Below are 17,264 nucleotides of genomic sequence, written 5' to 3'. Positions count from 1 at the left end.
ATGCGATCATATTTAGACGCAATACAACTGCCATCCTTATCAGAGCATGACATAAAATTTCTGGAGGAACCTATACAATTAATGGAAATTCAAAAAGCTATAAATTCATTTGCAAAAAATAAATCTCCTGGCCCTGATGGCTACAATACAGAATTTTATCAAATATTCAGTGAAGATTTGTCTCCTCTATTATTACAAATGTACCAATCTTCATTTAATAAACAATTGTTTTCTCCAACCTTCAATTTTTCTCATATCTCATTGATACATAAAAAGGATAAAGACCCATTGAATTGCAGTAATTATCGTCCTTTATCCCTAGCCAATATGGACAATAAAATATTGGCAAAAATCTTAGCCACACGATTATCAAATGTAATAGGAAAATTAATTCATACTGACCAAACTGGCTTCATGGTAGGTCGACAATCTTCAGACAATACAAGGAAATTGTTTAATGTTATTTACTATGCTAGAAGTCTCCCTTATCCCACAGCAGTATGTACTGTTGATGCGGAGAAGGCTTTCGACCGCATAAACTGGTCATTTATGTTTTGCACATTACGTAAATTTGGATTTGGAGATAATTTTATACAATGGATTAAGATGCTTTATACAAGACCCATGGCATCAGTCAAAACCAATAATCATATTTCAGAACCTTTTTCGTTAAAAAGAGGAGTAAAACAGGGATGTCCTGCATCTGGATTATTATTTAATTTGGTTATTGAACCCTTAGCTGCAAAAATAAGAAGTGAAAATAATATTCATGGTATAAAAATTGGCTCTCAGTATAATAAGCTGTCGATGTATTGTGACAACATAATTGTCTACCTGTCACATGTTAACTCCTCTCTTCACTATATCAATAATGTCATTACTGAATATGGCTGTTTATCAGGGTATAAAGTCAATTGGGACAAATGTGAAATATTACCACTTAATAAACACTGCAAGAAATCACAAGTTCAGAACTCCAAAATTAAATGGAAAGAGGCAGAAATCATATATCTAGGATTACATATTACACCAAACCTTTATGCAAGTAGAGATCTAAATCTTAAACATTTAAAAAATAAGATAGAATCCAAAATGGAACGCTGGTCACGTCTCCAAATATCACTTTGGGGTCGTGTGAACATAGTAAAAATGAGTATACTGCCAGCAGTTAATTATATACTGAAAATGATGCCTGTCCTAATTAATAAAAGTTGGTTTAAGAAAATACATACAATGATATCACATTTTATATGGTGTGGAAAGAAGGCCAGATGCTCATACTTAAGGTTGTCTTGTACACAAGATAAAGGAGGACTACAATTACCAAACTTATTACATTATTATATCTCCTTCGGTTGTGAACAAGCAAGCCACTTATTTCATTCTTCTGCGGATAAAGATTGGATCAACATAGAAAAAAATATGTTAATGAATTTGGACATTGATGTGGGCAGCTTATATTATATTAAAAAAATACCTAATGAATTGAGGCAGAGCCCAATAGAAGCCACCTTTAACATTCTAAAACTGTGCCAGAAAATACTAGGAATCAACCCAATGACATCTGTAAATCAACCGCTTTGGTACAATCCTAATATCATAATTAATAAAAATGTGGTTAAATGGACAACATGGAAAGACAGAGGTATTACTAAACCTCATCATATTATTAATAAAAACTCTTTTAAACCGTTCAATTATTTAGTTGACCAATATAATGTACCCAGAAATCATTTTTTAAATTTTATCTCATTAAAACACGCTGTAAATAAATGCATATCCTCTGAAAGTATGTCTTTAAATAGCCATGAACTGGAAGATGCACTTTTTAATCAAGATACAATTAAGAAATTAATTAAACTATTTTATGGAATAATAAATGAACACCACACTAGAAATGCAAATGATGCATGTGTTCGGAAATGGATGATGGACTTAAACATTTTCGATGAAAGAGACATATCATGGAATGATATTTGGAAAAATGCCAATAAGCCCTTTAGAAGCATTAAAGATAAACTGACTCAATTTAAGATATTGAATAGATTGTATTTTACATCTTCTCAGCTGTTTAAAATTGGTGTAGTAGATAGCAAGTTATGTATGAAGTGTTGGGCAGCTGAGGGAACTCTTGTTCATTTATTGTGGGAATGTCAGAGAATAAAAGAGTTATGGTTGAAAACAACAAAAGAAGCAATCACATTCCTTAATATAAACATCCCAATGACACTGCAAACTTGTATTCTTGGGGATCTCCATCAATTTAGTAACGTGTCATCAAAGAGTAAAAATGCTTTTCTTTCAATATGCATAATAACAAAAAGGGCAATATTTAAAAAATGGATAGCTGTTGATAGTCCAACTCATACTGACTGGTATACACAAGCTATGGAGATGATATCAGTAGAACAAACTGCATTTAGTTTAGATAATAATGAGTCATATATTGGAATATGGGATCCATTATTTAAATTTGTTTCAACTATTAAATGAACCAAAATATGACTTATTATATCTTTGTGGAAAATATTGGACACAGTGTGTTGTCAAGCTTGTGAGATGTGATGCAGGTGTGGGCCACTGTGACACTATTGTTCATTTCTAATTTTTTTAATTATTTTTTATTAATGTTTTTAATGATAATATCAATGAGGGTTGTTTTTTTTAATCACTGCTATTTTGAAATTATTACCAATATTGATGCTGTTGTCGATAATGTTCATTTTTGTTTCACTACATTTGTATTGTTCCGTGTCATGTTTGTGTGTCCTCAATTGCTCTCAATTGCTCTGTTTGTTGTTATTCCTAACATTGGTGGGACGGGTTTGGTTTTGGAATTGGATTGCATTGTTGTTGTATTGTTGTGTATTGTTTTGTTGATTGATTAATTAAAAAAAAAGAAAAAAAAGAGGGATTTTTAATCACTGCTATGTTGAAATTGTAACTAATATTGATACTGTTGTTGATAATATTCATTTTTGTTTCACTACTTTTGGTTTGTTCTGTGCCGTGTTTGTGTCTCCTTGCAATTGCTCTGTTTATTGCTGGGTCGGGTTTGGTTTTGGAATTGGATTGCATTGTTATGGTATTGCTGTGAATTGTTTTGTTGGATTGATTAATTAAAAAAAATTAAAATTAAAAATAAATGTTTTTTTTAAAAAATAATAATAAATAAAAAATAAAAATCGATTTTTGAAAAATGAGAATCGATTCTGAATCGCACAACTTGAGAATCGCGATTCGAATTCGAATCGATTTTTTCCCACACCCCTCCTGTCTTGTATGTTCACTATTTTATTTAAGGAGAAACTTGCAATAAGAAACATATGTTTAATGTACCATAAGATTTGTTGTTAAAATAAAGTCAATAATGCAATTTATTTGTGGTCCCTTTATTTAGAAAAGTACCGAAAAGTATCGGAATACACTTTGGAACTGGTACCGGAACCAAAATATTGGTATCGGGACAACACTAGTACATGCAAACGTTTAGTAAATCATGCCCAAAATGTTTCATGTGACAAATATCCAACCTGCAATAGTGGCCTGAGTGTTTCCCTTTTCAATCAACAAGTAGCGTGGGCTTTCAGGAAACCATGGTAGAAACATCAGCTGGACCAGAGTTGGAAACACCACAAGGGACATGAGCAGTGGCCAGTGCTCTTCCTAGGAGGAAACACACATTCACAACACATATTACATATACAGTCAATGGCCAAAACATTAGGCCCATACTAATAAACAATGTTCATTACCAGAGTAAGAATGCAAAAATAAACACATTTCTGATGCAGCTGTCGGATTAGACTATTCAGTGCAGGTGTATAAATAACACAGCTATATTGTAGTTTATTATCAAATGTGCTTAAATATATACCATATTTTCCAGACAATAAGCCGTTTCTTTTGCGGTTTGTACAAAAGTGCGGCTAATCTATAGAATTTTGTTCACTAACGGATACATTATGGAATGGATTAGGCAAATAAATCAAACAATGTACTAAAATGATCCACTTAGTGGAGAAACAAATTGATTGTATATGCTTATTTGTGTTTAATTGTATGCATTAAAGGGGAACTGCCCTTTTTTGGAATTTTGCCTATCGTTCACAATTAGGGATGTCCGATAATGGCTTTTTGCCGATATCCGATATTCCGATATTGTCCGACTCTTTAATTACCGATACCGATATCAACCGATACCGATATATACAGTCGTGGAATTAACACATTATTATGCCTAAGTTGGACAATCAGGTATGGTGAAGATAAGGTCCTTTTTTTTAAATTAATAAAATAAAATAAGATATAAATTAGAAACATTTTCTTGAATAAAAAAGAAAGTAAAACAATATAAAAACAGTTACATAGAAACTAGTAATTAATGAAAATGAGTAAAATTAACTGTTAAAGGTTAGTACTATTAGTGGACCAGCAGTACGCACAATCATGTGTGCTTACGGACTGTATCCCTTGCAGACTGTATTGATATATATTGATATATAATGTAGGAACCAGAAATATTAATAACAGAAAGTGAATGAGTGTGAATGAGTGTAAATGGGGGAGGGAGGTTTTTTGGGTTGGTGCACTAATTGTAAGTGTATCTTGTTTTTTTTATGTTGATTTAATAAAAAAAACAAAAAAAACACAAAAAAAACCGATACCGATAATAAAAAAACGATACCGATAATTTACGATATTACATTTTAAAGCATTTATCGGCCGATAATATCAGCAGGCCGATATTATCGGACATCTCTATTCACAATCATTATGAAAGACATATTAAATAAACATAAATAAAAGTCTGCTTACAGCGGAGTCAATAGAAGTTCCATTATCCCGCCCATAAAATCCGATAAATAACCATTCAAGTATTGGTGATATTGTTATTATAAGCGCTAACACAGACAAACTATTTATAGCGGCACCATGATAACAAGCTTGTGTGCCTATGTTTACATCATCGAGTGGTCTGCTGCTTCCTCGCTTCCCTGCTTCCTCTATGTTTATTGTATATCATAAACCATGCCTCTCACTTAAAAAGTAGATGGCTGAGAATATAATCTGATGAATTCGGACAATTTGAAAGCCGTTTCTTCACTAGAATTATGAGACATTTTTCATTAAAATGGGAATACATGTATATGAACATTCTAGCAGTCGACATTCTAATGACAGCAGACCTAGTACAGTAAGTGATGCTTTATTATGTTTGTTGACTCTCATTATGTCTGCAGTGAGTAGAAATCAGTGATGAAGAAAAAAAAGGAAACACCATGATGCGTTTTTGAAAATGCTTAAAATGATCAAAATACGTACATTTTAAATGTTGTTATAAATGTGCCTGTTACTACATTACATATGTACTTACATCATGTATGTAAAACCCTATTGGAGGGGTTTGGATGTTTTTTTAAGGGCTCTATGGGCAGCATTGAACAGCTATCACAGGCTCCATTGTAAGCAGACTTTTAATCAAATGTATTAAACCATATCCAATTGTATTGACGATCCGCAAACTATGTGAAAACCCTGTTGAAAAATCACAAAATGCCATAAATTCAGTGAGCCATTTTGAATATTCCGCTTCAAATACGGCTATTTTCGGAGATTGACATCACTGGAGTAACGCTTCTGCACTCGGACAATGTTATCAGATCAGTCATACTGGAAAATACGCAAAAATATATGTGGTGTTTATCATTCACAATCTTTATGTAAGTCAAGGACACATATGCTTGGCTTTTTTTACGCATTTGAAATCGTAAATAAATAGCTAACAATTGAGTCAACAGATTGAATTGGTCCTCTATTGCACTCATTATACTCTCTCTAAACACATGCAGAAAGCACCAGCAATACTCCATTTACATGTGGTGACCTGAGAATTAACTAAATATGAGTAATATCGTTATTATAAGCGCTAACACAGACAGACTATTTTAGCAGCGCATTGATAGCAGTGAGCTAATGCTAGCTTACGCTGCTGTTGTTGACACACTGAGCCAACAGCTGCTACTATTTCGTCTCAAACTTGCTAAAAGTAAATTCTAGATTATATACTGTATCCCTTGCAGACTGTATTGATATATATTGATATATAATGTAGGAACCAGAAATATTAATAACAGAAAGTGAATGAGTGTGAATGAGTGTAAATGGGGGAGGGAGGTTTTTTGGGTTGGTGCACTAATTGTAAGTGTATCTTGTTTTTTTTATGTTGATTTAATAAAAAAAACAAAAAAAACACACAAAAAAAACGATACCGATAATAAAAAAACGATACCGATAATTTACGATATTACATTTTAAAGCATTTATCGGCCGATATCAGCTCTCACCTGCTGGTAGACACATGTGGCCATGGACCGACAGGATGGTCGACTTCACACCTCCAAGATGGCAAATTAGACCCCAAAAGAGCTCCCTGAAGGAACTCTTTTTAACCCCTTCGTGAGGACTGTGATTGATTCTTCATCTAAACAGAATTATGTGAGCTACCCGTCGGTCGGCATCCCAGTGAGAGTGGAAATATTACAGTAAGTGTTTGTTTTATTTTGGTTTGTTACTGTTAGTTTGTATGTTTAGTACCTAGCAATGCTGTGGATGCTTTAGTGTCACATTGAAACTGCATCCATCTCTCGACTTCTAAAACTTATTGCTCATCCTCTTTGTGTCCGGGCTCCAAAATTTAAGGTCATGGATCTTCTGAAATTAATAGTTGTTGGCTCTCACAAAGTGTGCTTGATTAGCATTGTTGTTGATGGGAAAGGGCTCTGTGGTTCCTCGCGTGACGTCATGCGATTACGTGACTGGCTTCCTCATTTTCTCTCACCTTGGCTCGGTAATCTCTGAGAGAAGCGACTGGGATGAGAATCAAAACCTCCAAGTCCGAGTCCATGGTTCTCGCCCGAAAAAGGGTGGAGTGCCACCTCCTGGTTGGGGAGGAGACCATGCCCCAAGTGGAGGAGTTCAAGTACCTCGGAGTCTTGTCCATTAGAGAGGGAAGAATGGATCGGTGCGGCGTCTTCAGTAATGCGAACGCTGTATCGATCCGTTGTGGTGAAGAAGGAGCTGAGCCGGAAAACAAAGCTCTCAATTTACCAGTCGATCTACGTTCCCATCCTCACTTATGATCATGAGCTTTGGGTTATGACCGAAAGGACAAGATCACGGGTACAGGCGGCTGAACTGATTTTCCTCCGTCGGGTGCCGGGGCTCTCCCTTGGAGATAGGGTGAAAAGCTCAGAGTAAAGCCGCTGCTCCTCCACATCGAGAGGAGCCAGATGAGGTGGTTCGGGCTTCTGCTCAGGATGCCACCCGAACGCCTCCCCAGGAAGGTGTTTGGGGCACGTCCGACCGGCAGGAGGCCAAGGGGAAGATCCAGGACACGTTGGGAAGACTATGTCTCCCGGCTGGTCTGGGAACGCCTCAGGATCCCCCGAGAGGAGCTGGACGAAGTGGCTGGGGAGAGGGAAGTCTGGGCTTCTCTGCTTAGGCTGCTGCCCCCGCGACCCGACCTCGGATAAGCGGAAGAAAATGGATGGATGGATGGATGATAATAGCTTCAATATAGAGGCATCTTGTTGTTCTACTCTACTGGTACTTTAAAAGACTGTTTGAATTCAAAGTGTTTACAAAGTAAAAATAACAATCCTGATAAACATATTAAACCTTATTAAAAAAGAGAAAATCTCATTCATCTCATGAAGGATGAATTAAGACATCAATGACATTTTTCTTTATGATGGATTAGCTGTTTTACAGACACCGTGTGGAAACAATTAAGGTAGGTAAATAAACATTTACAACATCTGTCAATGTACATATATCATTTCACAAGGTTCCGGTATATACAGTATGTGCGGCTTATAGTTTGGTTCAGCAAATATATGATTTTTATTTTTTATCTAGTGGGTGTGGCTTATATAACATAAAATATCAAATACGGTATATATTGGACATCACAATGTATGTACCTTTCCCAACAGCTCGTGAAGCCCCAGCACCTGAGCAATGAAGACCCCGAGACAAATGTGGATGCTGGGAATAAGAGCCAGGAAGCCTCGTAGATTCTTGGGTGCGATCTCCCCAAGGTACATTGGCACGACGCTGAGAGAGATACCTGTTCATCGAAGGGAGACCGCTGCTTATACAACCTAGGCAACTTCAAATCATGTTCTATTTGGGCTCTATCTGAGCAAGGTGAATATGTTAGAGATAATATAAGAGTACGAAGTCATCAGAAGAAGCTTTGAATGAAATACCACACATGAAACCATAATTTCCCTTTAATTTCCTCGACTACTTTGAAAATTTTAAGTACTTTTTGGAAATGGCATGCCTACCGGAATGTACCCCAACAATGAAGCGTCCAATGATGACCATGGTTGGCTCTCTGCAGGCTTTGCTGAGGCCCATAAGACCTCCACCGATGAACACCAACACACTGGATCTCACCAACGTCCCCTTCCTGTACACATTTTTACTCACCTCAGTTTGCTCAAACAGACACCATAATATGCTAGGGGTTTGTACACAACCCAAAACCAGTGAAGTTAGCACGTTGTGTAAATGGTAAATAAAAACAGAATACAATGATTTGCTAATCCTTTTCAACCTATATTCAATTGAATAGACTGCAAAGACAAGATACTTAACGTTCGAACGGGAAAACTTTGTAGCAAAAAACGACTGATAAAGTTGAGGAATGCTCATCAAACACTTATTTGGAACATCCCACAGGTGAACAGGCTAATTGGGAACAGGTGGGTGCCATGATTGGGTACAAAAGCAGCTTCCATGAAATGCTTGGTCATTCACAAACAAGAATGGGGCGAGGGTCACCACTTTGTGAACAAATGCGTGAGCAAATTGTCCAACAGTTTAAGAACAATTTTTCTCAACGAGCTATTGCAAGGAATTTAGGGTTTTCAACATCTACGGTCCGTAATATCATCAACAGCTTCAGAGAATCTGGAGAAATCACTGCATGAAAGCGATGATATTACAGACCTTCGATCCATCAGGCGGTACCGCATCAACAAGCGACATCAGTGTGTAAAGGATATCACCACATGAGCTTCAGAAAACCACTGTCAGTAACTACAGTTGGTCGCTAAATCTGTAAGTGCAATGCTATGCAAAGCGAAAGCCATTTATCAACAACCCCCAGAAACGCCGCCGGCTTCGCTTGGCCCGAGCTCATCTAAGATGGACTGATGCAAAGTGGAAAAGTGTTCTGTGGTCTGACAAGTCCACATTTCAAATTGTTTTTGGAAACTGTGGACGTCGTGTCCTCCGGTACAAAGAGGAAAATAACCATCCTGATTGTTATAGGTGCAAAGTTCAAAAGCCAGTATCTGTGATGCCCAAGGCATGGGTAACTTACCCATCGGTGAAGGCACCATTAATGCTGAAAGGTACATACAGGTTTTGGAGTAACCTATGTTGCCAATGTTATCATGGACGCCCCTGCTTATTTCAGCAAAACAATGCCAAGCCATGTGTTACGACAGCGTGGCTTCATAGTAAAAGAGTGCGGGTACTAGACTGGCCTGCCTGTAGTCCAGACCTGTCTCCCATTGAATACGTGTGGCGCAATATGAAGCCTAAAATACCACAACGGAGACCCCGGACTGTTGAACTGTGTTGCTGCCATTAAATTCTAAATTAATGATTATTTAAAAAAAAAAAAAAAAAGTTACTCAGTTCGAACATTAGGTATCTTGTCTTTGCAGTCTATTCAATCGAATATAAATTAAAAAGGATTTACAAATCATTGTATGTTTTTATTTACGAATTACACAACGTGCCAACTTCACTGGTTTTGGGTTTTGTAGAATCAATATAACACTAATGCCATGAAAAGACTAACCTACGAACATACATATACACATACTGTACATATACATTCACTGTACAAACACATATACACATTCTGTACATACACAAGTACATATGCACACATACACTCATGCACATAATCACGTTTCATCAAACATATATTAACGTTGTTGCTCTAGGGGAAACTGGGTAACACATGGCACACTAACAAAGCTTAACCTATTGTTACTATAACAATGTACAAGGTTAATATAGGTTGCTTCTCTTTCTTCCCCTCCATTTTTCTGCACTCTTTTGTATCTCTAGTTGTCATTACATATATGTATTGTTGCGTTTGAACAACTGTATTGTTGATAATTGTTCATTATCAATAGCGCTATTTCTATTGGTATTTGTATTGCTCCATTTTTAGTGTAATAATGCTCATTGTCATTCCTGTATTATTTATTTTGCTAACTGCTTCTTTGCTAGCACTTTTACCATCATAATTGTACATATCCTATTTGCCGATGTTGCTCTATTGTTGTTGTTTTTGTCTCCCTGTCTAATCCCCCTCTTGTCCCCTACAATTTCCCCCTCTGTCTTCCTTTTTTTCTCTTTCTATCCCCTCCTGCATCCCCTCCTGCATCAAATGATAATATAAATACATTTAATAAAGTCAAATACAAATAAGGCAACAAGAGAAGTATCCTACAATTCTCTTTTGTAAAGTAAATCTGAACAGCCGATATGGGCATCTACATCAACTATATGATTTGCCTGAGAAGCTGGACAGGACAAAAAAAAAGAAAAGACTAACCTTCCAAATTTGGTCACCAATTTTCCCACTGACATTGCTCCGATCAGTCCACCAATAGCAAAGATGGACACGGTGAGAGAATACAAGACTGTGAGAGACTCTTCATCCAGAATCCAGTTGTATTCTTCCCTAAGTGTCTCATTGTAGAAGGTTTTGATGTACTGATGGAAGGAACAAAGAAAAGGGTTAGTGTTGGAAAGTAATGTGATGACAACACAATATAAAATACAATGTTTCATTAAAAATACACCACGTCCATAACGGAAACTAGCAATTTTCCAACATTAACTAAACTATTTCATAGCAACATAAGTCTTCTACTTTGAACAAGCTGATTAAAAACGCATTTGACTCAACACATGAGAACACACACGGGTGAAAAAACATTTATTTGTTCAGTTTGTGGCAAATGCTTTTCTGTTAAGAGGAATTTGATTGAACACATGAGAACACACACAGGTGAAAATCTTTGAGTTGTTGAGTTTATGGCAAAAGCTTTCCCAATAACAGCTCTTTTTGTTGAAACATGAAAACACACACAGATGTAAAGCCATATAAGTGCTCAGTTTGTGGCAAAAGCTTTTCTGCTAAGAGCATTTTGACTCAACACGAGAACACACACTGGACTAAGAACATTTAATTGTTTAGTTTGTGGTAAAAGCTTTCCTCAGTTGTTGCACCCATTATGATAGAGCTTAATTTTCTTCATTTTCATTTTCACAAATAAGCATATAAAGTCAACTTGTTTTTCCATTCTACTAGTACTTTAAAGGCCTACTGAAAGCCACTACTACAGACCACACAGTCTGATAGTTTATATATCAATGATGAAATCTTAACATTGCAACACATGCCAATACGGCCAGGTTAACTTATAAAGTGCAATTTTAAATTTCCCGCTAAACTTCCGGTTGAAAACGTCTTTGGATGATGACGTATGCGCGTGACGTAGCCAGTGAAACAGAAGTATCGGTACCCCATCAAAAACAATACAAAATAGCTCTGTTTTCATCTCATAATTCCACAGTATTCTGGACATCTGTGTTGGTGAATCTTTTGCAATTTGTTTAATGAACAATGAAGACTGCAAAGAAGAAAGTTGTAGGTGGGATCGGTGTATTAGCGGCTGGCTGTAGCAACACAACCAGGAGGACTTACTTGGATAGCAGACGCGCTATCCGACGCTAGCCGCCAACCGCACGGATGATCGGGTGAAGTCCTTTGTCGCGCCGTCGATCGCTGGAACGCAGGTGAGCACGGGTGTTGATGAGCAGAGGAGGGCTGGCTGGCGCAGGTGGAGCGCTAATGTTTTTATCATAGCTCTGTGAGGTCCGGTTGCTAAGTTAGCTTCAATGGCGTCGTTAGCAACAGCATTGTTAAGCTTTGCCAGGCTGAGAATTATTAACCGTGTAGTTACATGTACATGGTTTAATAGTATTGTTGATCTTCTGTCTATCCTTCCAGTCAGGGATTTATTTATTTTGTTTCTATCTGCATTTGAGACAGATGCTGTCACGTTAGCTCAGTAGCTAAAAAGCTTTGCCGATGTATTGTCGTGGAGATAAAAGTCACTGTGAATGTCCATTTCGCGTTCTCGACTCTCATTTTCAAGAGGATATAGTATCTGAGGTGGTTTAAAATACAAATCCGCGATCCACAATAGAAAAAGGAGAGAGTGTGGAATCCAATGAACCAGCTTGTACCTAAGTTACGGTCAGAGCGAAAAAAGATATGTCTTGCACTGCATTCTAGTCCGTCACTCTAACGTTCCTCATCCACGAATCTTTCATCCTCGCTCAAATTAATGGGGTAATCGTCGCTTTCTCGGTCCGAATCGCTCTAGCTGCATTGAAAACCATAGGAAAATATGAGGAGGCGAACAACTGACTACGTCACGCTACTTCCGGTAGGGGCAAAAGTTGCGAACTTTATCGTCGTTGTTCTATACTAAATCCTTTCAGCAAAAATCTGGCAATATCGTGAAATTATCAAGTATGACACATAGAATGGATCTGCTATCCCCGTTTAAATAAAAACATTTCATTTCAGTAGGCCTTTAAAAAGCAGGGGTTGATAAAAGACTCCCGTTGTGGGATGTTACAGATGTTGGCCGTGTAGAACCTCTTGTGCTAATAAAAATGCTAATAAAAATGCACTTTTTCCACATCTTTATTTACACCAGTTACATATAGTACCAATACTGGTGAATACCAGTATCGATAAGGAATATCGATATTGGTTTTGGTATTGATAAAATCCTAATTATACACCTCCCTAAAATAACTGTAAAAAAGACACCATGGGGCCATAGAAAGTTGCGAGTGTTCTCGATAAAATGTGTTATGTGTTCAGTAGATTAATTTGATTTGCATTATTTCTTAGAGAATACATTGCTTTGGATTTCATACAATTTGTTTTTTGTCTGACCTTTTGAAACAGATAAGTAATGAAAACCGAGTTTGTAGTAAAGAGCTACTGTTAATGCTCACTGTCAGTATTTATAGTGTCAATCAATCGAGCAACTATTTGTGATTCCATTCATTGTCTCCAGTGCTTTTACTGCACGGAGTCACAAGGATGCTCCATTCATTATAGGTGGAGTATAATGAACGAATCAGTAGTCAAACACTCGGGATTTTGGAAAAATCATAGATCGCGACTACCGATGGTTGGGGGATCCATTTTTCTATCTGATAGAAAATGTTATAATAATGTCATTAATTCAGACATTGCAGTCCCTTAAGTATCATCTATCATCTCAAGATCAACTGAGGTCTAAACCTCAATGTGGTCTGGATCACCCTGGCGTAACTAATGAGTGACGAATCCTCCAAGTCACATGGTCATAGCTTCGCGCTAACCACATTAACACCGTATAGTTGCATGACCTGCGGTTCTCTGAAATATTCTTCTGCGGATTTTGTGGTGCGTAAATATCGTCTTTTCCATCAGTAACTTTGTAGTTTTCGGAATCTAATTTGACGGCCAAGATAACAAGGTGACGGAGGGTCAACTTTTTGGACTGGACAGGATTCAAGCAATGGCAGTTCTCCAGAAGTTACTGGATCATTGAAAAAAATGATTTTGAGAAAATGTAAAACTTAGTAATATCGATCATATACTGACACCACCAATTTATGGATGATCACCTTTTACAAGTTGTGTGTTGACTGTGACAATACTGACACACCAACAGTTTATGTTGTATTGTTCTCTCTCTAGACTCTTATTCATTCACTTTTTTGATTTCCTGCTGTAATGTGGTTCTATCTACACTTCTTAAACTTCACCAAGTACTTATTTCATGTTTGTTTTTTTTCAAGCAAGCTTAGCGGTTAGCTTAGTTATTGGCATTGCATGACTGCTCCTTCTGTGTAACATGTTTAGCCTCGTCCTCCATTGATAATGTTACCTGGCACTGTGTTAAGTCGCGGTAGTTGTGACCCCAAGATGCGGAGGCAGGAGACGGCGTGTAGGTAAGGTATATTTAATGTCAAAATCAGCCAAGTGCAGTCAGGGAGTGCACAAGACATGAAAAATCTTCAGGAAACAAAGAAGCTTGTCAGTGTAATGAAACAACTACCCAGGCAAGTGAAGCAGGATTATTAACCCCCTATGATTAGCGAACAGGGACAGGTGAGTCCACTGATCAACAATTAAGAGCAGGTGAGGGAAACAGCACTCAGAGGCAGGAGATAATGTCACTGCAGGACAACAAACAAAACAGGAAGTCAAAACTAAAAATAAGTCACGAGACAAGAAATAAAACACACAAACATATGAAAACTCAAAATAGAGTCAGGCCTGACATGACAGGTCCTAACATAACGATACTTAAGGTACTAAGAAATGCAGTTTATTTTCTGTAAAGGAAGTAATTATTATGGGTTTAGGGGAGCGGCTCCACACTGTTTATTATCAGTCAGGGGGCATCGCCGTTTGTGATTGGCATTGAAAGGCAATAATCGTCAGTGGCGACCACATACTGTTCACAAAAATAATCCGATATGGTGGCCGATCGATTGGCGCATCCCTACTATGTCAATCAATCAATCTTTTTTGTAAAGCCCCTTACAAGAGCACATCATGAATGCAATAAGACAGTAAAAACAGCAGAAAATTCAGTTAATATTCATAAAAATGTCACCATAATCTCTAATACCAAATGCAGCTTTAAATGAATAGATCTTAAATTTAGTCTTAAACAAATGTACATTTGTGATGGTCCGTAGTTCAGTATGTATGTTTTAACTGTATCGACTCTGGATCAATCACATTGAATTTTAGCTTGTGTTCTCCTGCTCAGTGTGTGTGAGTGTAGCATACTTAGCCGTTCCTTTTCTTCTAGACTTTAAGCGATAATGACACTTGGAAGGAACTCCCAAAACCCAAAACCAGTGAAGTTGTCACATTGTGTAAATGGTAAATAAAAACAGAATACAATGATTTGCTAATCCTTTTCAATTTATATTCATTAGAATAGACTGCAAAGACAAGATATTATAGTTCGAACTGAGAAACTTAATTTTTTCGAATTTAATGGCAGCAACACGATGCAAAAAAGTTGGCACCGGGGCATTTTTACCACTGTGTTACATGGCCGTGATTTTACCAGTCCGGCCCACTTGGGTGAGAAGCTCTGCCATCCGGGGGGAGCAAAAAGTAAAGCCGCTGCTCCTCCACATCGAGAGGAGCCAGATGAGGTGGTTCGGTCATCTGGTCAGGATGCCACCCGAACGCCTCCCTAGGGAGGTGTTTAGGGCACGTCCGACCGGTAGGAGGCCGCGGGGAAGACCCAGGACACGTTGGGAAGACTATGTCTCCCGGCTGGCCTGGGAACGCCTCGGGATCCCCCGGGAGGAGCTAGACGAAGTGGCTGGGGAGAGGGAAGTCTGGGTTTCCCTGCTTAGGCTGCTGCCCCCGCGACCCGACCTCGGATAAGCGGAAGAAGATGGATGGATGGATGGCCCACTTGGGAGTAGATTTTTCTCCATGTGACCCCCGATCTAAAACGAGTTTGACACCCCTGGATAAAAGGTCAAATTAATTTTACTCCAGAACAAGTCCAGTTGCCTCAATTCAACCTTTGCAGGTTATTTTAATTAAAGCTTCTAAATTGCACGTAAGTTTGAATGCGAGTGTGTTCGGATTTTTCTACTTGTCAATCCTGTGATTGGCAGGTGTTGTTTCCAGTTTCAATGTGATTCATGCATACATATGATGCTGTGACTCCATTAGCACAGATGATGGATGGATGATCCAGAGTACGAGCAGTAATTACTTGGCTAAACGTTTGTCAATACAAATGGAATATACAATATGGAATACACAAATGTAATATACAAAATGCCATGAAGACTGTAGTAGTTTTAGTTACGGGCCACATGACAGCATTCTCTACGTGGCATTTAATAAGGCCAAAGTGCTTCAAATCTGACCTTTTCGCTTCAGATTCAGGCCACATTAAGAGGTATTCCGATTGGGAGTGGAATCTAAACTTTTCAATTTAAAAGTTAAAGTACCACTGATAGTCACACACACACACTTGGCGTGGTGAAATTATCCTCTGCATTTGACCCCTCCCCTAGTTCCACCCCCTGGGAGGTGAGGGGAGCAGTGAGCAGCAGCGGCGGCCGCGCTCGGGAATAATTTTGGTAATGTAACCCCAAATTCCAACCCTTGATGTTGAGTGCCAAGCAGGGAGGTAATGGGTACCATTTGTATTGGTATGATAATTTGGGCGAGCAACGTCATTCGTGCTCCCCGGGAACGATGCGGTCCACCAGTGGAAGTGGATACTTTATCACAACATGCGGTTTCGGTGAGCAAAGTGTTTTTCCCATGGCCAAATTTTTGGTGTGTCACTAGGCAATAGTGCAGAGATAATAGGCTACATGGAATATATGACTATGTATATTGATTCCAAAGAAATTGTTGAAAGACCGGAATTGACAACATCCACAGCTTTGTCTACACTGGAACTAATCATTCAGAATCATCAGTTCACTTTTAATGGACGTTTACTCATTAAGCAGAGGAAAATGGGTTTGTGAAGTTAAAAAGTTAAAATTAAAGTTAGAGCACCAATGATTGTCACACACACACTAGGTGTGGTGAAATGTGTCCTCTGCATTTGACCCATCCCTTTATTCACCCCCTGGAAGGTGAGGGGAGCAGTGGGCAGCAGCGGTGGCCGCGCCCGGGAATAATTTTTGGTGATTTAATCCCCAATTCCAACCCTTGATACTGAGTGCCAAGCAGGGAGGTAATGGGTCCCATTTTTATAGTCTTTGGTATGACTCGGCCGGGGTTTGAACTCACAACCTACCAATCACAGGGCGGACACTCTAACTAGTAAGGTCATCCTATGGGATATTTGGCAAATCTCTTCACCAATGTGTTTATAAAGGTGTCTAGTAACATGTCCTAAAAAGTTGAAATTCAACTCCTGGGGGAAAGTTCGTAAAAAACTGCACAAAGTCGGGTACCATTAACCGATTTTCGAAAATTCTAAAATGCTTGATTTGGCCTTAAGGAACTTGCGAGGGGTCAAACTAGGGGTTCTTCAATATTCTGAGTTCATTGCAAGTATTTATTTTTCACCAAGACCACT

At 38.2% G+C, this 17,264-nt stretch overlaps 1 protein-coding gene across 2 annotated transcripts in view; it reads right to left on the bottom strand.

Moving 5' to 3' along the window:
- Positions 1-17,264, bottom strand: part of slc2a15b (solute carrier family 2 member 15b) — a 124,642-nt gene that overhangs the window by 34,175 nt on the left and 73,203 nt on the right. For both annotated transcript variants that reach the window (XM_062033285.1, XM_062033284.1), the window contains exons 3-6: positions 10,652-10,812; positions 8,355-8,479; positions 7,986-8,131; positions 3,534-3,666 (exon numbers count right to left, since the gene is read on the bottom strand). In XM_062033285.1, the coding sequence (XP_061889269.1) occupies positions 3,534-3,666; positions 7,986-8,131; positions 8,355-8,479; positions 10,652-10,812 (565 nt within the window). The remainder of the gene's footprint in view (positions 1-3,533; positions 3,667-7,985; positions 8,132-8,354; positions 8,480-10,651; positions 10,813-17,264) is intronic.

This window comes from Entelurus aequoreus, linkage group LG22 (assembly GCF_033978785.1).
Source record: "Entelurus aequoreus isolate RoL-2023_Sb linkage group LG22, RoL_Eaeq_v1.1, whole genome shotgun sequence".
Lineage (NCBI taxonomy): Eukaryota > Metazoa > Chordata > Actinopteri > Syngnathiformes > Syngnathidae > Entelurus > Entelurus aequoreus.
Note: the sequence above shows the minus strand (reverse complement) of the source record. Positions and strands in the feature narration are given on the sequence as shown.